The following is a 22,901-nucleotide window of genomic DNA, read 5'->3' as shown; positions in this document are numbered from 1 at the left end:
TCCCAGTCAAACATGGTCTGAACAAGTCTACACAGTCCTGAAGGAGTCTAATCAGGCGATGTAAGTAAAGACACCTGTGGTGTTGTTTAATTGCACCTTTCCGACATAGCAGGGAAGCTGCTCCTTCTTCACAGTGTGGTAGCAGTGGGACAGTGGGGGAGAATGCGTCTTCCACCATCTCTTTGACTCACATTCTTCATGTACTCCCACTAAAACATAAAATACATTTTCTTACAGCATTTGCTTTTCAAATGTGCTTCTCTTAGTTGAAGTGTTAATTAGTCTCCTTCTATTTGCATGCATGACCTGTTTGTCTTTACATTTTTTTCTATTCAGCAACTTAGATATGTGTTGCTTTGCCAGTGATTGTGTATCTATTCTACTTTAAACAGATTTGAAATCATTTTGATGACACACTGACACATTGTAATCAGGTGAATGGTGTTTCTGTCTTTGCAGTACAAATCATTTCACGGCACTAAATCACACACCAACTATTTGACTTATTTCGGTGAAATCATATTTTATGGAAAAAATGTTTTGTAGTTTCTCTCTGATGTTCTCTTTGTGCTGCTCGTCAACTGTCAACAGTGATTTACCGTGTTTCTTGATGGATAGTAGGTTAAGCTTCTGTGAATTATAGCCGCCGTTAGCTAACGTTAGCTCAGTTTGTTTGCTTCCTGGACTGTGAGCTTAGAGTATGGGAGAGTATTTGTGTTTACAGGCCTGGTGCATGAGGGAATGCTTGCAGGGAGCAGAGCTAGTGTTGTGCCAGAACAGGAGCTGGAATGTGACTGGGCTCAGCAGCCTCTGTGGACATAATGACCGTGGCGAAAACTAAGAAGTTTGTCCAGGAAGGCTGAAGGACAGACGGCAAACTGAGCTTCTTGCTGTTGGACAGTAAGTAATATTTGCTGGCTGCTATGTCTTGTGTTGTTGCACTTGCTTGATGTTTGGCTGTTAGCAAAGTTGTTGACTTGCTTGATCATAAACCATAACAAATGCACATGTACAACTGTCCATATTTACGACAGTGTGGGGTCGCTGAATTGTAAAACTACCAATTACACTTTTAGCATCCTGTAAATAAAGCAGTGTTTTGATAGAAAGAGCTGTGGCCTAACATGATGCACTCCAGGTGCAAGTTATTTCCTCCTTTGACCGAGCAGCTAATGATAAACACCACACTGTAGCAGGCCCTCTGAGGAAGAAATATAAACTTTTTCCTTGATATGAACTTCACAAAAGGAAATGCCATTTACTGTTACTGTGCTTGAGGATAATTATCATCCTTGTATATCATGTTTTCCCTTGTAATTATGTCATAATTCAAAGGCTTCCCTGGCGAGCTAAAAACAGTCAGGTACGTCATCATATAAGAAAGTTCTCTGAGGAACGGGCCTATTAATTGTCAGGATATAATTACATTCACAACACCCTGAGGGCCCGTCTCGTTTAGTCATCTCACAGTTACTGCTCCAAACTATAATTAGAGAATGTAATCACACAGGTATGGACCTCCAGGATTTATTTTTCAGCCTGACTGAAGGCTGATTGAAACGACATCTGTGGTTGGGCACCGGGCAGGGAGTGTTTACGACCTGGCACGTGTTCAACAGCCACATGCAGTGGCACCGGGCGGCATACCAACAGAGTTCACGATTTACATACACAAACATGCACACATGGATTCTGCTAATTTGTTTGACGGGTCCATATTCTTGTTACCTTGAGGAGTGATTTTTTTGAGTGGCATGCATGTTTGTGTGAGTGTGTCTCCGTGTGAATGCCCTTGTGTGGTTATGCCACCCTTATGTGGCACTTTTTTGCCAGTGCTAACAAGTGACCTCATCCCATTATGTCTTTCCGATCCCAAATGCCATCCAATAAACTACTCATTTCTCACCTCTTCATGCACTCTTTCTCGCCATTAAAACCGTCACCTCTTACCTCTCTGCCTGACACCCACTCTGAGAGAGCTCAAGGTAGGCCGAGAAGAACATAAAGTAACTGCACAAAATGAAGTGGTTGTGAGTGATTTCCCAGTGAGAGGTGATTAATACCTTGAGTTTAAACAACATTTTTGTGAAGTAGACTCTGGGCTTAAACCTGGATAAAACAAAATGACTGTAGTTCTGCTGGACCCTAAAGATTGTTTTACCGTCCCATCCATTATTGTGTAGGGGTGGCAGTATTGTTTGAATATATCAGCAGCTCTGCCCTTTGACTTTTCTGTGGCACCACCAGCAGGTCAAAGTTTTCACCATTGACAGTGTAAATAATGGTGTGTGTGACGTCACCTGTGGGTTTCTGAGGGGCCATTTCGTGGCTCAAAATCTGTGGCTCTGTCCTGCCTCTTTCGCCTCTCAGCTAATCTAAAAATCGGCAAAGACATGGATCATCAGTGGACCTGAGGCAGGCTGAATGACACCTGGTTGCTCAAACAGCTGTAGCAGCAACCTGTCAATCAAAGCGTCCATACTGTTAATTATGCAAAACTTTAGCCTCAAGTGCCCGTTCAAGGAACTGCAGTCTTTGGCACTTCCTCATAGGCTTCACTTCAGGGCCACGGATGTTGCCACTTGGTTTTCACTTCACCTGTGACATTCATTGATCCCCGACAAATTTAGTTATTCTGTGACTTTTCAGCCACCAGCAAGTTGACATTTGTTATTTTGAGTGAAATGTCTCCACAGTTATTGGATTGGATTGCCATGAAATGTATCTATCAACATATTGCTCCCACAGCATGAATTGTAATCACTCTGGTGATCCCTCAACTTTACATCTAGTGTCATCATCAGGTTAAAATTAATTTGTCAAATACCCACAACACTAATGATTGACTAGTCTCATCAGCCACAACTGTATTTTGTTTTTAGTGCTAATTTTCCATGAACATGTTAGCACTGCATGTTGGCATGCTGTTGGTGTTACCATCACAAAAGATACAAAACCACAATGATAAGTAAGGGACTGCATCGTCCTGGTATTACATACTGCGTACTGAATCAGGCCTGAGTTACGCTGCCCATCACTCCACCATCTCTCTCCACATTTGCATGTTTATGAGCCCTTGTACCTTGTACTGCATGTGTGTGTCTGGGTTAAAATAAAATAGAGTGAAAAAAGAATTTCCCCATTGAGGGCTTGATAAAGTATATTTTCTTTTTCTTCTTCAACCACTCTGGTACAGTGACCCTCAGGGACCCAAAAAACATCAAGTTCACTGGCACGTATTTTGTGATAACTCAACTAGTTGCACAATATGTTTGTTTTTATTGCTTGCGCCACAAAACCACAAATTGAAATGACAGATTACCTCGAGGTAACACCTGCATAAATACCTCATCTTTAGACCCTGGTGCATTGTACTAAATAAATTTGTGCTCATTAATGGGTTAATCTGTCCCTGTGGGTAATATCTGCATATTGAATATGATACAGACTGAAACTGTGTTACTGTACTAGAAGGGTACTGCACCCCAGAACCTTTATTAATTAACCCAGGGACCCCCAGGAGCGCTTTGAGGTATACCCCGGCCTGTTGACATGTGCTGCTACCTGTGAGATGCTACCTGTGTATGTATGAATGCTGTTGCAGACATTAGGACGTCCAAAGTGTGCATGCATTATTAACCATCCAAGGTTATAACAGTATATATATTTTGTTGTGGTGCATTCCTTTCCTAGCTGGGAAAAACCCCCCAGCCTTCATATTTTGTAATGCAAAAAAAAAAAGGTAGTAGATGCCTTAAGGCTGTAGAGAATTCAGCTAATCCTCCATCAACTTCTCATCTTCACCAATATTACACTACATTCCTTGAGTCTGAAATATCCATTTGCTTTTTGACTGTGTAACACGGCTGATTAATATGAACAGCTCTCTAAGATCTGATCCCAAACAAGTTCAAAGTATTAAAAGCATGCTGCAAAAAAAATGTTATTGCATCACTAGAATATTGTGGTAAGGAGATGACAGAGGGTAACAAACACTGAACTTACTGAACTTTTTTTTTCCCTCGCTGTGATCTTCAGCCAGTGACTTGGGCTTTGATCTGTTTAATAAATCTAACAGTGATTAATGAAATGTCGAGCTATATGCAGGGAGATTAAGTTAATTATCTTCACCGTGACCCTGAGTGGAATATTAATCAAGAACAAGAACCTGAAAATGTTGCTCCTTCCATGAAGCTCAGCGCATGGTTGAGTCACAGAAAAAGTGGGTGAGCAATGTTTTCTCCTGGGGGTTGAATCATGCACAGACAGCAGAAACACAGAGTTCCTATGAACGGGGAGCTGAAGATGAGGCTAGGGGAGCAATGACACATCATGTATCATCTTACACGTCCCAACACTGCTCTGACTAAAGCCCTAGACAGCAGAATGATTGAGTAACAACTTACCATAAAACCACTCCCAACCAATTTCAGATCTAAATATGTTGTGTGCGTGTGTGTGCAGGCTTCACATTTGTCCCTCAGCACACATTGACTTAACATACTATATTACTATATCCCTGCTGGATCTCTTTAAATAAGATAGATATGATGGCTTGGCTCATGTTCACTGCATTTATCATTGTTACATTCAGATGAAATCATCCTCACGTTTTTCCCAAAAGCATGGGAAGAGCAGCGAAGCATGTCACGATACTGCTGCGTTTTCCATAGCGCTATATGTTAAGTCAGAGCTTCTGCTAAAAAAACAGAACAACCGAGCCCCGTGTATCCATCATATTTTATTCAACAATATAACTTTTGCTCTTCAGAGTACAATCAATATAAGATACATATGACAAAATATATTTTAAATAGAAGAGAAAGACATTAAGGCATTTCAGTGAAGGAAGTTAACAGTCTGACAGCATGAATGGTAAGATTAGTGTTACATTTTTTTTTGTTTATACCTCTAAGGCACTATGGCAAGCTCACTGCTGAAACCACATGAAACGCTTTTAGGCAAAGACGGATAACTTTCTACACTACACTTTACAGTGGTGACAACATACTGCTTTTTTAATGTGGTTTTCAGTCCTGTGTGTCAACAGTGTTCAGTGTTTCAGCAATAAGCCAGAGCAGACACGTGGAGTCATGAAAGGCAAAGCAGGTAGTGAACGATTTCTCATTCTGCCAAAAGTGTGGTCGTATTGTATTAACACTTTAATAATCCCCTGTGTCACACATGCACCAGCTACAAGGCAAAGCACTGTAATTATGTTTATCACGCAAGCCAGCCTGGTGCCAGTGTGACTTCTTGACTGGGACCAACATTAGAAAGCCCCACTGTTCCTCTGGAGAATCACCGTGGCACCAGCGAGCGGACAATTGGCCAAGGTGTGTTACGAAAGCCGTCATTTCCTGCGCGTGTTGTCGAGTTCAAAAATCTCTTGTTATTGCCTCTGTGACCGAGGGCTGCGAGGATGGCATCACAGAAACACATAAACAGCTCAACCACATCCACCGAACCTGGGTCAGAGAACAAGCTCTTTCTCACTCTTTCCCTTTCTCTCCCTCTGTGTTTCACACTTTCACTTGCTTGCATGCATAAACAAAGCCAGGCGCACACACACATACACGCACGCACACTCGCACAAGCATCCACACACACACACACACACACACAGTTAGCTTGGTATGTACATGACTTAACTCCTGTGAGTGAGGTCTACGAGCATCAAGCCTGTTGTCATGCAAAGTTTAGTACTCTCTCAACTCACAGGCATATTCCCTCCCTTTACACTTCTGAACTGTTCTGGACTTCTCTGGAAATTATTACTCATGAGTAAAACTATACAGAAACTTGCACAAACAGTGTGGCGCAGCAGTACTAACCCCTACAACATTTATCAACAGAAGCTGTGATTTACAAGGTCTGTAAATTATTTTTGTATCAAAGCTGCTCATATTGTATATTTTTTCATGTACATTTATATAGAAAATATGATTTCTCGCTCTCTCTCCTTGTGCACACACACTGGTTATTGTAAGCAGTTCTGGTCGGAGCAAAGTGATAAATGTAGGTACAGCTGCATCAAAAATTCATCACAGTTAGGATGCGTGTCCACTAGGCTTCTTTTCCTGAGTGCCACTGCACGGTTCCCAATTGTTGTTGTTTTTTTTAGTATGGAAGTAGCTAACAACCACTACGGGTTAAAATGCTGCATCCAGCATCATTCTTATATGTCCACTTCAGGCACTTAAAGTAAAAAGTGTTTCAACTTTAAAGATGAAAAATGTTTTATCGTTAAGTGCTGTTGTTCAGACACAGTTGGTTGATTCTTCAGGACACTAAAACCCTTCATCACAATGCTTCCCTGCACCGTGAGAGAAAAAGATTATTACAGACATTACAGCACGGGTTGGTCTGTCATGAGCAAGCCTATTGGAGCTGCTGTGAATGAAATCGGCCACAGCCTATGTTATATGTGGTACGCATGTATTGTATGAAAATGTACAGTATGTTATGCTGATACAGGCATCTGCTGTGTTACACTGCTATGTTTGCTGAAACAGACTTATGTGGGCTGCTGGGGGGGCGGGGGGGGACTGCAGTGCTCAGAAGGCGTAGGGGCCGACTATGACGGTGAGGCGCAGCAGTGAGCTGGAGCGGTAGTTCATGGTCAAATGGTGAGTGACCATCTCTAGGTCCACGACATACTCCCTGGGGCCTGACAGAGGCTTGGTTAGCACCAGCATGGCACTCACATTACTGGAACGCTGCAAGAAAATATGTTCAGTCAGTGTGAATACAGATTTATTACATAGCGTTTTGATAAAATATAGTTGGATTAGATAGATAGTTGGATTAGTCCATCACTTTATCAAATATCTACCTAACAGACATTCATGGTCTCCAGAGGATGAATCCTGCTGACTTTGGTGATCTCTAATTCATTTTTAATTAGATTTTTGACCAAAAGACCAATGACATTTCCAGTGGTTAGCTGTCCTTTGTGTTTACTGCTAATTAGCAAAATTAAGATGGTGAATATGGTGAACATTATACCAGCTAAACGTCAGCAATGTCACTGGGAGCATGGCAGCGTTTAGCTGAAAACAGCATCTATGTGCAGCCTAAGAGAGTCACTAGCTGACTGTTGCTAAACAATACATTGGAAATGGGGGGGACACTGCAAAACTGTAACTATTGTGCTACAGTTGCCATATGCTGATCAAATATCAGTTTGGGTAATTGTTCGAGGTGGAGTCGGGGGATAATAATAGAGTGAAAATGTGAGTAATTTAATGGATTTAGTTTGAAACTGCAGATTTTGACAGCATCACAACACTGTAACAGTTTAGCATTCAATCTTAACCCATTATCACCTATTACATCTTCCACTAAGCTTTAAAGCAATACAAAAAAATAATTCCCATCGACTTACTCGCAGGAAAAATTCTCCTCCCTCATTCCCAGCTTTGATCCTGAAAGTGTTGTGTGTGTTGGCGTAGATGTTGGTGGCCTGAATCTGGAAGATGTCTGCTGGCACGGTGCGGTCAGCCTGGATGCTCATGTATTTGTAGACAATTGATGGTGGGAGACCCTGGCACTCTGCCTGAGACCGGCAGATACAGCGACTGCAACCATACAACAATTGTGACAACCTCTGTGAAACTGGCTGTACCGATGATAGTGAAACAAAAGAACTGGATGATGTTTACTGACTTTTCAGAGGTTTTGGCATAAGGCGCCTCGCAGGGGTTTCTGGGATAGCAGCGGAAGCCTCCATAATAGTTCCAGCACATTTCATCATCTTGGCAGTTATGGGTCCCCGTCTCACACTCATTTATGTCTGGTGATTGGCAGAATGACAGAGAGAGAGAAAGGATTGAATAGTCAAAAATAGCTGGATGACAATATTAGTATCCCGCACTTCCAAAACACACAACCTCGCCACGCTTCATGAAACAGAGCTGTGAAAACACAGTCAAAGTTCAGGACATGTACAGTTTGGGAATGGTGTTTTAGGGTTGTAGCTGCATTACCAGCAGCTGTGGAGATGCAAGGAAACACAAGAGGGAAGTCGGCGGATATGTAGTCGAGGGAAGCCCCCCGATGCAACCTCACACAGGCCTAAATGCAACTCTTTTCCTTGCAGCACCATGAAAATAACCCCATCAAACGAGCCCCAAACCACAAGGCTATTTCTGGCACAGCAACCTGGATTCATCACCAAAAGGTCCCTCTGACACAACCGACCAGATTCATGGTTCCCTCTATAAAGCCTGCACCTGACCGAGGGGGAGAGGAAAAAATAACAGCTCACCCTTTGAGCGAGCGCCGGAGCTTCAAATAAATCCACTTCAAAAAACCAACATCATGCATATAAATTCACAGAGGTGGCTTAGCTGGGAAACACAAAGTTGCTGTGTGTTTGTGTTGCCTAACCTCTGCATTCTTTCCATGACAGTACTGGTTTAGAGTGGCGTTGATTCCCTGCTTGAGAGCTAGAATAGCGGATGATAGCAGGAATTATCAAGTCTTGATTAACAGTTAGCTTCAAAGAGTTGGGGAAGACGAGGAAGGGAGGGAGAGATAAGGACTCACTTGGGAACTTTGTTGTGTGTGAAAATAGAGAGGAGGATAAGACGGATAAACAAATAGATAGACAGAAAAGGGACAGGAAAGAGGAGGACTGTAGTACCTTGACACAACTTGTTTCCCTGGAGCTGATATCCCTCTGGACACTCACAGGAGTAACTTCCTGGACTGTTGATACACTGATACTGACACATGTAGCTGGGGAAGCTGCATTCATCAATGTCTGTACAGGAAATATGCACACACATATACAAACAAATGATGAGTGTAAGGCAGCGCATGTTTATATACAGTATGTTTGTGTGTGTGTGTGTGTGTGGATGATGTGTGTGTCCACCTTGGCAGGAGACCGTGTCTTGTGCCAGCTCATAGCCCTGGTCACACTGGCATAGGAAGGAGCCAATCAGGTTGTAGCAGTGGTGCTGACAGGGACTCTGCACATCACATTCATTCACATCTGGAACAAAAGCAGATGTTTCACATATATGGACATAACACAAAGAACTTTTGTTACATCTTGGAACTTGTTTTTGTAGTTCAGGGGCCATGAAACTGGTAATAATGATATGGCACACATTTTAAAAAAAGAACAGTTATAAATACGATTTAATTGTCTCATTTATTTTCCAAATGGAAGTTTGAAAGGGGGCAGAAAGACAAATACAGTATCCACACATTTGGCACAAATACACACACACGCATTTTTAGCATAGCTGGGAGCTAGACATGGGTTTTAATGGATTTCTAAATATGCTTCAGAGATAAACAGTTTTCTATCACTGCGCAACATTTTAAAGAACTTCCTTTGAGATTTGCCATGTGGGTTCAGGTTGCATGATGAATCTGATGATAGATCTGAGCATCCAGCCATTAAAAAAAACAACTGCTCGTGCACCATTTGTTTTATTAAAGCCATTCCTGGCCTTAAAATATCTGCATCCTGAGCTGAACCAAGAGATGAAAGAAAGGCGGTGTTAACACGAGACTTTGTTTTTTTTTTTCTATTTCTATTCTATTATTTTGTTTAACTTTATTTATGTCTGCCTATTCACAGTACAGTGAAGCACTCTGTAAAAGTTTTTAGGAAGTGCAATATAAATAACCCATTAGTCATGATTATTATAATAAGCTCTTGTCATTTATATTGAGCATGCAAGAAACAACAGGTGCTGAAATCTATTAAAAGTCAGCCTGGCAACCGAGCAGATTCAGTGGAATCCACACCAGCACAAAATGTCTGACGGGCTACGTCAGAAAAACAAACCACTGAAGCAGAATGTTTTGCTGTACACACTAACACATGAGTACACATGGCTTTTCAGTGACTTACCAACACAGCTGTGGTTGTTGCTGGCCAACTTGTGACCTGCGTTGCACTCACAGTAGTATGAGCCCTGTGTGTTCACACATCTGTGCATGCAGTAGTGGGTCAGCGCACACTCGTCTCTGTCTGCAGGAAAACACAGGCACACACACACACACACACACACACAGGATAGTCACAAAGGTATGAGCGGCATGATTGACACCATCAATCATTCATTTAATCATGTGATAAAGCGAGAGGAGAGAGTGTGTGGCTTACCCACGCAGTGGTCTCCGTTCTTCTGGTAGCCTGGAGGACACTGGCAGGTGTAGGAGCCTCTGGTGTTGTAGCACGTCTGTTCAGGGCCACATGTATGTCTACCTGTTGCACATTCATCTATATCTGCAATAAACACACAAACACACGCAGTGAGAGGAAGCCACAGCAAGAAGCTACAGGCTGACAAAGCAAAGCAAGATGTCTGGACTATATGTACACTGTGATCTGTGATATCTGCGATTACTGACACCATCACATCACACACATGGGCGTAAACACACATGTTCACACAGAGAGCGTGTGATTAAATAAAGAAGGCTTCTATTCAGCAGCTCCGGGTGAGGGGGAAAACACAGATCGTATCTTTTACTAACAGGACAGTTTTTTGGAAGAAGTGCGTGCGTGTGTGTGTGTGTGTCTGTAAAGAGCTCCACTGATAAAGTCATATGCTTTCCTCCATAATATCTCGGTCTCTCGACAGACATCTATCAACCCAAAAGCACACAGATCCAGACACATTCACTATCTGTTTCTCACCTCATCATTAATAAGTTATATAATATGATAAGAGGTAGTTTGCTGTTAGTATAAGAAGCTTAAAAACACAAAGCTCCTGCCAGAAAGATGTTACATTTCCAAAATCAATCCAAACCATTTTTACCACTGACTGACTTAATGACGACCATGATGTGCAAACTCAAACGTTACCAACTCCTGAATGTCTAAAATAAATGATACAATCATTAGTTTTGAGGGCGACGAGGGGATATCACGCTGAGGTTATGGCCGTGTTAATGTTTTAACATTTGGCTAACCCTCCAAATAGCACCTTCTCCCTCAGGTTCTTCAGCAGAAATGTAAGTTTTCCAACGACACAGCAGTGGAAAGATTCTCCCTCTTGATCCTACAAACACGTTCTCAATTTTGATTTGCTTGGAGCCAGAGCCTCTTCAAAAAGGCTTTTCTCACTATACCCCCCCACCCCCAACTCTTTTTTTTTCTGAACTATCTTTCTCTCTTTCTCTTTCACACACACACTAGAAATACGCACATAGTTTTTTTTTTTTTTTTACTCTCATCTCTGCGGGCCCACCAGCAGTCCTCTTGGGTGGTCCGACACAACCCATCATATGCAGACAGCCAGTGGGCATCAGTTTAACAGCATGACAGACATTTATACTCAATACCACACGCACACACAATAAAGGGAGTGGAGGCAGTGGCGGGGTACTGACTGTATTGTGATTTGGCACGTGCGTACTTAACAATAGTTTGAAGAACCTGCCTGGAAGGTGACTGGAAAGCTTAAAGTTTCCCTCTGTACTCCCTTGCTTGTGCTGCACTTGACACACATGACTGTATTATCTCTCCTGCAGGATTTGGATGTGATCAAAGGGCCCAAGACAAGGAGTTATGGAGCCCCTATTTATAGAGATGAAACATGTAGAATTGATAAATCAATTCAAATGAGTGCAGGGAAGCCAAAACTGCTGCTGCGCACATATCTTGAACTGATGTTCACCTGGAAATGTTTCATGTGATGTGGTCTCAGCTGGAAAGGATCAAACCCTTTCCCGCATGCCTCAAATGCCCTATATGCCAGTCCCACAGCCTCCACCATCCAGTGGGAATGGTGCCGGTGAGAAACTGGCCCATGAATCAAAAGGTGGACAGAAGGTAAGTTGTCCTCACTCCTTAAAGAGAGGAAAGGGAAGAGGGGCAGAAATGTGCTCAACTTTGTGGGGGCACAGTGATAAGATGGTCTCACTACATTAGGGACAAAAGCGGGGCTTATCTAACGGTGCACCTGAGAGACAACAGGTGCGAATCGCATACAGGGAGGAATGCGCAGACAAGACCTGTTGCTCACTGACCCGCTTAAAGGACAGAGATAAAAGCAGTGTTGTTCTAGAAAATCTAAGCTCTGATGTGGCTTGAAAGGAATCTGGGAAAGTGCGTCTGCAACCAGCACCAAGTGTCAGTAAGAGACCGAATGCTTGTATTCCAGCAGTATCACATTATGAGACACTGACCCACTTGCAACAGCCCAAAGAATTAGTGACATGGCTGTTAAGAAAGCCCTGGCGCATTAGTCTCTGTTGGTGATAGGTCTGCAGCATCCAGATCCACCCTCTTCATTCTGGATGTGGACAATTCCCCATATGATGTGCATGACCACACCACTGTCGAACTGGATCTCTTCAGTTATTAAGATGGTTTAGGTTTATTTTATTTATATTACCTGGAAAGTCACTGACATTGTCATGCTAGAAGTAAAGCAACTTACACTTATCTATGCCTCTTTGCACATACAGAAAGATGCAGGTTGGCAGAAGTAGCTACACAAGTTAGTAAGGTAAACTGGCCCTTTAAAGAAGAACAGAGTGATGTGCTTGTCAGAGAAAAAACTGGGAAGTGAAAATGATGTATGAAGACAAACCAATGTCAACAAAAAGTTGAAAAGTTTAAGTCAGGAGACAGCCAGATCAAGCCCCCTGTGAATCACAACTACGCCTACTTACTGGAGGTATTTGATGATTCATTGAGACTGGAAATGCCCTGCCTCCTGGCAGCAGATTTAGACAACAAGTCTGATCCCTGAAAAAAGTCCTGTGTGTAACAGTGACAATGCTACATGCATGCCGATGTTTAGCAAGTGTAATGTTACAATGTTTAGCAGCAGTTAGATTGTTTATATTTGCTAATAAGCACTAAACATGTTGATGGGACATGTCATTACAGATATTTCTTCATAGTGGCAATAAAAAGTTTGGGAATCGCCAAAGTTACAGTAAAACAGTTTATCTCAGCCTCTTAGGGCCAAGAGATTTTGTGGCAATCCATCAGCGTCATTGCCACATCGCCAGTGTGGCTAAGTTTCTTAGATAAAGTTTGCGCAAGTCTTTGTGCAATTTTTATTTTTTTGTACTGATGTGACTGAATCTGTGTAAGCAGTTTTGTTTTTTGACAGATACCAGCATAGTGGCAGAGTTTGACCAGTTGCAGTTAACACAACTTGACTTTGTTCAGACTGACTTCAGGACAAAATCTAAGCCACGGCTGGTCCACATATGGCTTCAAGACTTTAATCAGCTCCTGGTAGCAGCATTTATTCTAGTTTTGGGCCATTTCTGCCAACCAGAATCACATCAGGTGCACTTGGAATGATTTTGGCGTAAATTACCTGAAGTCTTTATGCAACTATTGGTCTGTTTGAGTGGTTTTGGCTACTTTGGGAGAGTGTGAATCATCAAACAAGGTGTCACTCTCCTACATAAGGCGTAGAAAACATGAACTGTTAGAGAAAGGAGCAACTGCAGTTAGCTAACAATGCGGTGATGCTTCCTTACTACTTCTGTGTACGGAAAAGTCAGAGTCATCCCTGCTCCCTACAAGAAAGCTTGCAGAGCTCTAAATAAAAACACATGTGCTGAATTCAGTCCAAAGGTTCATTCATGGGAATATCTTGTGGCAACTGCTACTTTGTCACTAAACCTTTAAATGGCTGCCAATACATAGTACCACAGAAGTTTGTGTGCGTGCATGTGTACAAGTGTGTGTGTGGGTGTGAGGTGGGAGGGCATCCCACACTGGCTGACTCTTAGGTCCCATAAAGCCTCCACAGCTTACCACATGCAGCACCGTCCATAGAGTTTACACAAGAAAACAGATTTTACTGCAACAAGCCATCAAACGTGATGATGTGTTGCGTGTGGGGAGAAGTGACTCTGATGTCTGAGGTCAGATTTTTCTTTTTTCTTTTTTTTTTTTCTAAATTTATTTAAGACAGCTTACAGTACAAGTTTCCTCTAAGAGCGAGCATGCTGTAACATCACAGGGAAAGATAAGGCTGTCCAGCAGAGGAGTGGAAGGAAAGAATGAGGAGAAAGGGTGGAGGCTTTTTTTTCTTCTTTTTTTTTTAAACAAAAAAAGAGCTTTTTAAGATTTGAAGTTAGATTTACGGCTGTGTGTGCATATGTGATGTCAGACTTAAAAACTCCTTGCTTTTCAGGGAGATTAATTCTAAATGCCTTGTGGGAGTTGGGGGAGTAACAGGGATGGCGGCAGCTCAAAGAATGTGAGTGTGTGAGTATGGACCCAGTGTGGGTGTGTATGTGTGTGTGCATCAGAGGTCCTGTTTGAGGTGCTTGAACATTAAATGGCCTTTTTTTTTTTTTTTTTACCTAAGAGTTCACATGAATGATACATTATGAAGAGATGGATGTTTGGAGGAGGTAGTGCATGCATATGGGTGAAAAAGAAAAAAAAAAAAAGAAGCATATGTGTCCAAAACGGGGACTAAAAATTGTTTGGCCTGATTTCAGAACAATGTGTTATTTGCTCCAGATTTATACTGACATGATAGGGCTTGTTGTAATTATCACTTGAGAGCATTTAGTCTTGTTTTCACTGAACCGCTGCAATGGAAAGCAGGAGCTGTTCCAAAGAACAGTTGGAGCCATCCTGCTGTTGGACAGCATCTCTGTTTCCCTCTGATTATTGGATAATTCAATCTTTGGGAAAGCAGGGGGCAAGATGTGAGATGTTAATAGCCCATAAAATTTCACAACGTCAAATTTATTTGCATGTCACACACCAGCCCCTGAGTGTTTGCTTTTCCTTTAACCTCAAACACCTTAACATCACCCCCTCCCTAGCAAACGTGCACTGCACATTGTCTCATATGTGCACAATTCTCTCTGCAGTGCAGTGTGAAATGCAGCCATGACTGGCTTAAACACAACCTCAGGACATATGGGAGTGGTAGCGTTTCCCTTTCAAAGCAAGTCCAAACACAAAGCAGATAAGAAATCAAAGGAATCAAGACACTCTATCCTTATATTCTGTGTATTTCCATCCGTATTAGGGCATGAAATATTTCCATGCTCTTGCTATTTGCACCACTCCCAAGATTCCCCTCTCATCGCTCTTATTGTTCAGGAGGAACAGGAGTTTTAGTCATGCTGACACTTACTAACTGATTTGTGAGTTTGTTCCACACTCTTCTAAAGGTCGGGCAGAGTCTTGACATTCTTGAAAATCGTCCAGTGTGCCAGCTACATTCCCGACTGATAATAATCCTTCCTGTTACTCTAAAAACATCTAGAAAAAAAAGAAGAAGTGCTGAGCAACTCTCCTGCTGTTCATTGGGGAGACGATCAATCATTCTGCCCACCTGACATGTCAGTTGTCGGGCTGCAGCCATTTACGGCCCTTAAAGCAAAATTTGTGGCATGGAAGGAATGAAACCTGTAGACACGGGCACTGAAAATATGGTCGAAATAACAGCGCGATAATATGAATCAAGACACAGAAAAACTCTGAGAAGCACGGACCCTGAGATCGCATGCGAGTGTCACCCAGCTGAGTGCAATAGTGATTTATAGCAGCCCTGTGTCCCTTTCCATCATGAGGTAAACGGAAAGAGCAACACATGTAAGCACATCAGAGGAGGAAGCAGCTGGCTGTTGGACAGGCACCGACCTCAGGGAGAATAATAACAACAACATTAAGCACTTATGCTGAGGAGGCACGGCAAAGCTGCTTCCCCTTTGCTCCTCTCTGCCATCGTTGATGTGATGGCAACGAGGAGCCAGCGGCAAACCACAAGAAATAACAACCAAGAGAGAGGCTGGTTGGATTATATTCACAGAGCCTGAAAGACACTCTTAGTAAATAAAATACTGTCACCATGGTTTGCCCGTTAAAACACAGCAGGGCCGGGAGTTGTTCTCTGACATTGATTTTAAGTTTACTCATGTAATGTGTTGATTTTGTTTTAGGATGTCATTGCTGAATTTCTTTCAGTTGTAGTTGTTTTACAGTCGATTTCCCTGGTTCCTTGGAGATTATAAACACATCGCCATAGAGAGTTACATCAAAACACATCCAGTGATTCAAAAAGTGTTAAAGAATTTGACACTTCTTAATCAGCAGCTGAGAGTTGCAAATGGAAAGTGACTTTTAAAGGCCTGATAACCAATAATGGATGTTTGAGGCAGATACTAAGGTCAGTTACAAAAATCTGGTAATGATTTAATATATTACTAATATATTACTTTTTTTTATTGATGGTCATTGGAGAGTTGTGACCAGGCTACTGAGCGGGATAATTTACAGTTAAGAAATAAACTTGTCAGTGCTCTCTGGTGGACAAAATATGTAATGACAATCAAAGTTTCAAAGTTAACGTAAATATTCATTTATTTTCCATAACCGTTTATCCTTAATACAAATATATCTTTGGCATTTCTGTACTGACATTTCTTACTTATTGATCAAAACATGCAGATACTGATATTGGAAGATGTTATCAGCGGGCTAATCGAATCTGTCGAGATCTAGTTGACTTTAATCCTGTCAACGTCCTAATTAAAAACATGGAATTTAACTGTGCAAATACTCATTATTGTATTGAATAGATCAACATAAAAAGAATAATAAGCCATTTTTTTGCTTTTTAACATTTTATGCTAACTTTTGCAAATAAACACAAGCATAGGCTGAGGCTGATGGGGATGTCTTTTTGCAGCTATTTGGTCATAAATCAAATTGCTCAGAGGATCTCTAGTTATCATAGTTTATCCTGAAGTGGGGCGTGAATTTCCGTAACACACTTCATGGCAATCCATCCAGCTATTCTACCTTTACAGTGTTGTGGGCTGACTCATATTGTCATCACTTGAAAGCATCAACAATTCAAAGGCTCAACGATGCAACACTAGTTGTTACAGTTGAACCTGCGGTGTAACAGGTGCAGTGGGGTGGACAGTTAAATCACAGGGCACTAGGACAGTCTCATAGTGAAGACGTACTGATGCAGGACAGTGTAAATCATCGGTCTTAGAGCAGGTGGAGGGCGAGAGCTTAGCTGGTAATAGGAGGGTTCCACAAGCACAAAGGTGTGCCTCAGGTGTCTTTTTCTTTGAGTAACCCCAAACAAAGTGGGTCAGTTTCATCAAGCAAAGGCTTTGTGTTTGATCCCACTTCCTCCTGTTGAGCAACAAAATCGCTGCAGAATGTTTTAATATAACATCCTGTACATCCTGTACCGTATTCACCTCCGTGTGGAAGTTTCCTCCTCTGCGCAAAAAACATTTTCCAAATGTGTGTTGCTTATCTTTGGATGTTTGGGAGAAACAAACACTAACAGGATAACATCTGAAGGAATTTCCTGAAAAATTGCCATCGCAATCACAGCTTTTTACATTGTATGTGGATCAGCAGAGACTGGTGGCTGGGGCTTGTTTCTTCAAGTACAAATGTCTGGGACAACAACAAGTGGAGCTGTAAAGTATAAGCTGTAAAGGTCAAATCATGAAGCAACGTTATGTCGTGCTTTGCAACCACCGGGCTTTCTCTCTCTGTCTCTCTCTCTCTCTCTCTCTGCTTGTTCTGTTCTCTGCATTCCTGCTCCTCGCAGATCGATCCGACGCTTATCTGTCAAGGTGGTGAGTAATTCCAACCATCACAAAAGATGGGAGCAAACGGAAAAAACAACCAACGCTGACATTCCTGAGATATTCCTCCCAAGTGCATTGCATCTGTGCGGAAAAATGTTATTGCATGTGCTCTGCCTTGTTCGGAAAAGTACACAAGTTCTCTGTCACACAGGGCTTAACGGCTTTAATAGAACATATTTAGGAAAGATTTCCAGCCACTGCAGGTGAAGAGCGTCCAGACGTAGCTGAAATTAGTCAGGCATGTAGGCGGTAATGTGGCCTACGTGACCTCAGGAAACCAGACAGGTAAACAGGATTGGCATGTCCTTTCATGTCCCATACTGCAGCGCATGAGTATCTAATTTTGAGATGAACATTAAATAGGCAGCAGCGAACGTTTGTAAAGTCAAGACTTGTGAGGAGAATAACAGAACCCACAAAGTGTAGTATATGACATTATGGCCAACATTATACGTGTGAAGTCACTGAGAATACAGTTAAGTTAGTATTTCTAAAACATGAGGGTGTACTTCACAGACAGTGTTCAACTGTGAACGAGAATCATAAAATAACTGCTTCCCACGTTTCATCAGATTTAACGACTGATTCGACTACTTTTGATGGACAACCTTCATTTCATAGAGGAAGTGATCTCACCTCTGCTGAAAATAAGAGTTAATATACATACACAAGACTACAGCAAGCCACTTGTAGGCATCTCTCGGTGGCAAACACAGTAAGTATGTGTGTGTGTTTGGAGGGTGGGGGAGGTCATGGAAATGCGAGGCATCATTAAGCTGTCACACATACAGTAAAGGTTCATAGTTTCTCTGTGTGGCCGGACTGGAGTAGGGCGCCAGCTTCCCCTATGTGTCACTGCAACAACACACACTTAGGCTCGGGTTCACGCTCAGGTCCAAGGGGCTTTATTGCCAATTTGCAAGTAGTTACTCCCATGGCAACGATATTAAAGCTACATTTAAAAGGAAAAATATCAAGGGGAAGTGTATTATATAATTTGTGGTTTGGTTTGCTTTTAATCAGCATAAAGAATAGTAAGAGAAGCTATTTGGTTTTGGAGAGTTTTTTTTTTTTTTTCAACAATTTAAGTTGTGCTTTGGAAAATTGGCTTAATTTTTTCCAGAGCATTTAGCTGATCTCTCTACTGTTCACCACACACTCAGCAGTAAGTCACCAAAACAACTCAGCAGCACCACAACCCATGACGTTGGTACAAACCTAGCTCAGTCAGTGCTCCGGAACTTCTGTGGTTATTTAGTCAGTGTCAGCCTTTCATCTTTGCCCTACCTGACTCGGCATTCTAGGTTTCCTCCACAGAGTGGTGAGTTAGCAGGGAAGGAGCCTGATGTAAGCGCTATTTGATACACTGAGGTTTCCCCCCATTGAAAGTTAATGGGAATTCCTTCGCTAGCAAGATACGTAGCTGTGCAAAACAGCCACTGTGGAACCAAAAAAAAAAAAAAAAGAAAAAAAAAGAAGAAGAAAAGACAATTCTGTGTCCAAGAACAATTGGCTCATTGTAGTGAGTTAAAGGTAATGACAGAGAAACCAGAGACTGATGTAAACAAAGATTATATCACTCTACCAGCAGGAATATACGCCCACATAACGGCACGAGACGCCTTCCAGTTAAAGCTTCAAGTCATTTCAAAGCAATAACACTGACAGCAACAGCCTATCTTTGTTTAGCCCATGCACTCAAACGGCACGCCAGTGAATGAAAAAATATTACACCCATGCCAGCTCGCTTATGTGGTTACTTTAGCTGATATGCTGCCATGTTTTACACTCTAATAAAACCTAATTGGGTTCCAATTCAGGGAAACACATAAAGCACCTCACACATATCTTTGCCCCAGGTGTAAAATCAAATTTGTTACTTTCACTGGAGCTCTGTGACCGCAAGCCTCACCACACAGCCACTCAACACATGCCTCTGCCTATTGGCAAGAGGAGTTACTAACCACTGAACACATGTACTGAATGGTAAAGCACTTTGTCTTACATTGCATTTATACAGAGCTATCTATCTGGCAAAATTATCCACACACCTGATCTCTCACACACTCCCTAAGACCCACATATGACACACATGACAAACTCAAAGCTACAAGGAGTTATGAGGGATATCAGAAATTCTCTCTCTCTCAGGTGTAGCTTTGAACATCTGGCACAAGGCAGCAACGAGAGGCACTAGTGTGTGTGTGTGTGTGTGTGCATGTGTGTGTGCACGCTAGTGAGAATGAATCTTTAAACCACTCCCCATTTGTAAAGATCAAAGAGTCTCGCTCAAACACAGGATCACACCCCCGCAGTCTTGTGCAGAATACCAAAATCCCAAACTAGTCCAGTCCCAAAGAATATCTAGTGTAGAGGTAAAAGTATACGTGAGCACACATGTTGCCACATTATGATAGAAAAATCTCCTTGATTTGCCCCTGAAGTAGAGCACCTCATCGCCCCAAAAACAACATTTTTTATATTTTTTAGGAAGGAGCTGAACCGTGGCCAAAAACATCACGCTGCGAGCGACCGAAAAAGTTTAGAAAACATGACATCACAGTGAGAAAAACCGAGAAGCTTGCAACACATCTGGCAGCTCCGCATGGTTTAGCTGTTGATGACTGTCAGACAGATGGATGAACAGTTCACCTTTGGAGCTATGCTTGTTGAGGCTCTAAAGTCGTTAGCAAGTAATTATCAAATACCTACATAGCTCTACTAGAGACACATTCAGACACATTCTTCTGCAACTGCCAAGTGCAACAAAAGCATACTACTGATATTCAACATCTCCACAGTACACCGCAGTGGGATTCCAATCTGCAACCACATTTTTAGGGTGTAATCAAGGCTAAAGGTCAAATCTTTAATATTCTGGAAAATAAAGAAAGAAAACTTTTCATGGAGAGAGTGTGGCAGCCATCACTTTTGCACTTGTAGACCATATTTTGTGGTTACACCTCTGCTCCTGCTGACTAGGTCCATTTTTTTTTTCATGTCAGCACCGCTTGCTGAGATAAGATGAACTCTCTCCATGTGTTGGTGTAAAAGCAGTAAAAAATGAAAGATAGTACTTTGTATCATTTTATAGCTGAAAAGGAGAATTGAGGTGAAGTTTCTGTGCAGCTGATCTTACCTCTACAGAGGTGAGGTGAAGTTTCTGTGCAGCTGATCTTACCTCTACAGAGGTTCTGCTCATCTGCAGTGAATCCGGTTGCACAGCGGATGGTTCGGCTGGACTGGGAGACCCTCTGGCCCCCACCTCCACCTCCACCTCCACGTGAAACCTGAGGCTGGCTTGGTGGGACAACAGGGACAGGAGCGACAGGAACGACAGGGTCCGGCTGCGCCACCTGCTCGCCCTCCTTACTGATATAGATGACGGCGCTCTTGGGGAGGCAGAGGTAACCACCAAAGTGGTTGATACACTGCATTCCTCCTTTGCAGGCATCATTTAACAAGGCACACTCATCGATGTCTGACACAGGGAAGAAAGAAATATGACATTTTCTGTACTGAAATAATTTGAATTGGCTAAAAACAGATGAAAAATACATACAATTAAACTCATTAACCATGAAAAGCTGCACAAATGCGTAATAACCTCACCTCTGCACTGCTCTCTGACTCTGTCATACTCATACCCTTCTGTGCACTGTGAAGGACAGATCATGATTTCCATGAAATAATACACATTTTTGTGTCCTTTCATGTCACAACATATAATATATATAATAAAACCATGAACCTTGAATTCTCCATCAGCACAGGTACACAAGTACACAGCACCTCAGACATGTCAGGTTGTGTTTGACCTCCACAGATGAGAGCTGGTAAAAGAAATCTTTCACTTACTGTGTAGGAGATGGGCTCCTCAGCCTCCTGAGAGAGGACATGTGTGAAAACCGCACAAAGACACACGCAGATGCCCAGCATGTCGACCAAACGTCGGAGCAGCACTGTAAGGAGATGCAGAGGAACCAAATGGATAGAGCGTGCAAGATCATTTTTCGCTTGACAAGCCTACATGTTTTAATACCAGTTATTACATCACTGATGGCATTGCTTAACGAGTCCCAACATCTCTCGCTGCTGGCGTGATGTTTATGTTGGCAGCGCTCCAGCTAAATCTGCGACTTCAACTAAGTGAAGTGTTTTTCTGCTGTTTTTCTCCAAAAGGATTAGTGCGTAATACGCGTAAAGATCGTGCGTAAACATGCCCTTGTGTGTCAGTCAAGTGTCAGGAAAATGAACGAGTTAATCAGCCGTGCAGAGCTCGTGTTGATTAAAACTCTGTCTTGTGTATAAATCACTGTATTTGTATAAAACATGTCAAACTTCACAAGCTGCCCTATCAAACATTACGCGTGTGTTCTTGATTCAGCCTCGTTTCAAGATACTGACACTTGTTACTGTACCACGAAACAAGCGAACTACATCTAAAACAAGTGCTACTGTAGATTTTTCTTTCTTCTCCTCACTTGTTTCAACATTCACAGCCCCTCGGTGTATTGTTTTCATTGTTATCTGATCAGAGCTCTGTGTGCAGTAGCTTTGTCATCCTGTGGCGCCTTGGCGACCTACCTGCAAATTACCTGCGGATCTCCCAACTCTCCCGGCGTGCTGAAGAAAACGTCCCCGGTTCGCGTTTTTTCTGTTGCAAACCCGAGATTGTTGCGCAGTAACAGGCTGCTCTTTACTCTGCAAACGGTGCGGTGGATGCTAGATTGTCGGAGTGCAAGCAGCGCTTGTGATGAACATGCGGCTCGTACAGTATGACATGCTGGGGGCGGTGTACCGGGCAGGTTGAGCTGCGGGTTCGTCTCTCACCGGAGGGCAGTAAACGATCAGCAGGCTACAGTGGCTCCCTCTATAGACTGATGACTAGTGATGAAAAAGAGGTAATCATCAGTCATCAGAAGAGACTACCATCAGTGGAAAACTATGCTCAGAAATCTGATTATACTGCTGACAGATAAACTCATATTTCCAGAACAGTTATGTTAGGTTGCCACTGTATTTCTAAACACTGCACATTAGATTTATTGATGTAATAACACACGTTATAGATTATTTAGGTAAGCTTCAATAAAAATATCTGTCCTTATTATTCCCATAGGGAGTTTGAAGTGACAATGTCCCTATTTTCTATATGATTTCCTCTGAGAGTACCGAATTTAATGTTTATAAGCATGCATCATTTATGTTATTTTAAGAATGAGCATCCATAACTTTTGGGGGTTATAATATGAAGACCCTGTCATGCTGTCAGGGACTGCGTATATGTATATATGTGTCGTATGTGT

At 42.3% G+C, this 22,901-nt stretch overlaps 1 protein-coding gene across 2 annotated transcripts; it reads right to left on the bottom strand.

Moving 5' to 3' along the window:
* Nucleotides 1-4,721: 4,721 nt before the first annotated feature.
* On the bottom strand, nt 4,722-22,466 carry efemp1 (EGF containing fibulin extracellular matrix protein 1). 2 transcript variants are annotated; one of them, XM_019267930.2, is made up of 11 exons: nt 22,191-22,466; nt 21,451-21,554; nt 21,205-21,250; nt 20,774-21,073; nt 10,130-10,252; nt 9,875-9,994; nt 8,882-9,001; nt 8,648-8,767; nt 7,669-7,795; nt 7,388-7,580; nt 4,722-6,719 (listed from the first exon to the last, which is right to left on the bottom strand). In XM_019267930.2, the coding sequence occupies exons 2-11, from the start codon at nt 21,529-21,531 to the stop codon at nt 6,558-6,560; spliced, it is 1,392 nt and encodes a 463-aa protein (XP_019123475.2). In that variant the 5' UTR covers nt 21,532-21,554; nt 22,191-22,466; the 3' UTR covers nt 4,722-6,557. The 2 variants fall into 2 exon arrangements, with proteins under 2 accessions (XP_019123475.2, XP_019123474.2); XM_019267929.2 differs by having other exon boundaries at nt 22,180-22,465.
* Between the last annotated feature and the right edge of the window lie 435 nt (nt 22,467-22,901).

The sequence above is a fragment of the Larimichthys crocea genome, chromosome III (genome assembly GCF_000972845.2).
Source record: "Larimichthys crocea isolate SSNF chromosome III, L_crocea_2.0, whole genome shotgun sequence".
Lineage (NCBI taxonomy): Eukaryota > Metazoa > Chordata > Actinopteri > Sciaenidae > Larimichthys > Larimichthys crocea.
The sequence above is the reverse complement of the archived record's forward strand: the minus strand, read 5'-3'. Positions and strand labels throughout refer to the sequence as shown.

Coding starts and splice junctions, on each gene's coding strand:
- efemp1 (XM_019267930.2), bottom strand. CDS start 21,531: ATGCTGGGCATCTGCGTGTGTCTTTGTGCGGTTTTCACACATGTCCTC. Junction 8,768..8,881: donor AGACACGGTCTCCTGCCAAG/GTGGACACACAC, acceptor TTTCCTGTACAG/ACATTGATGAATGCAGCTTC. Junction 7,581..7,668: donor TATGCCAAAACCTCTGAAAA/GTCAGTAAACAT, acceptor GTATGGTTGCAG/TCGCTGTATCTGCCGGTCTC.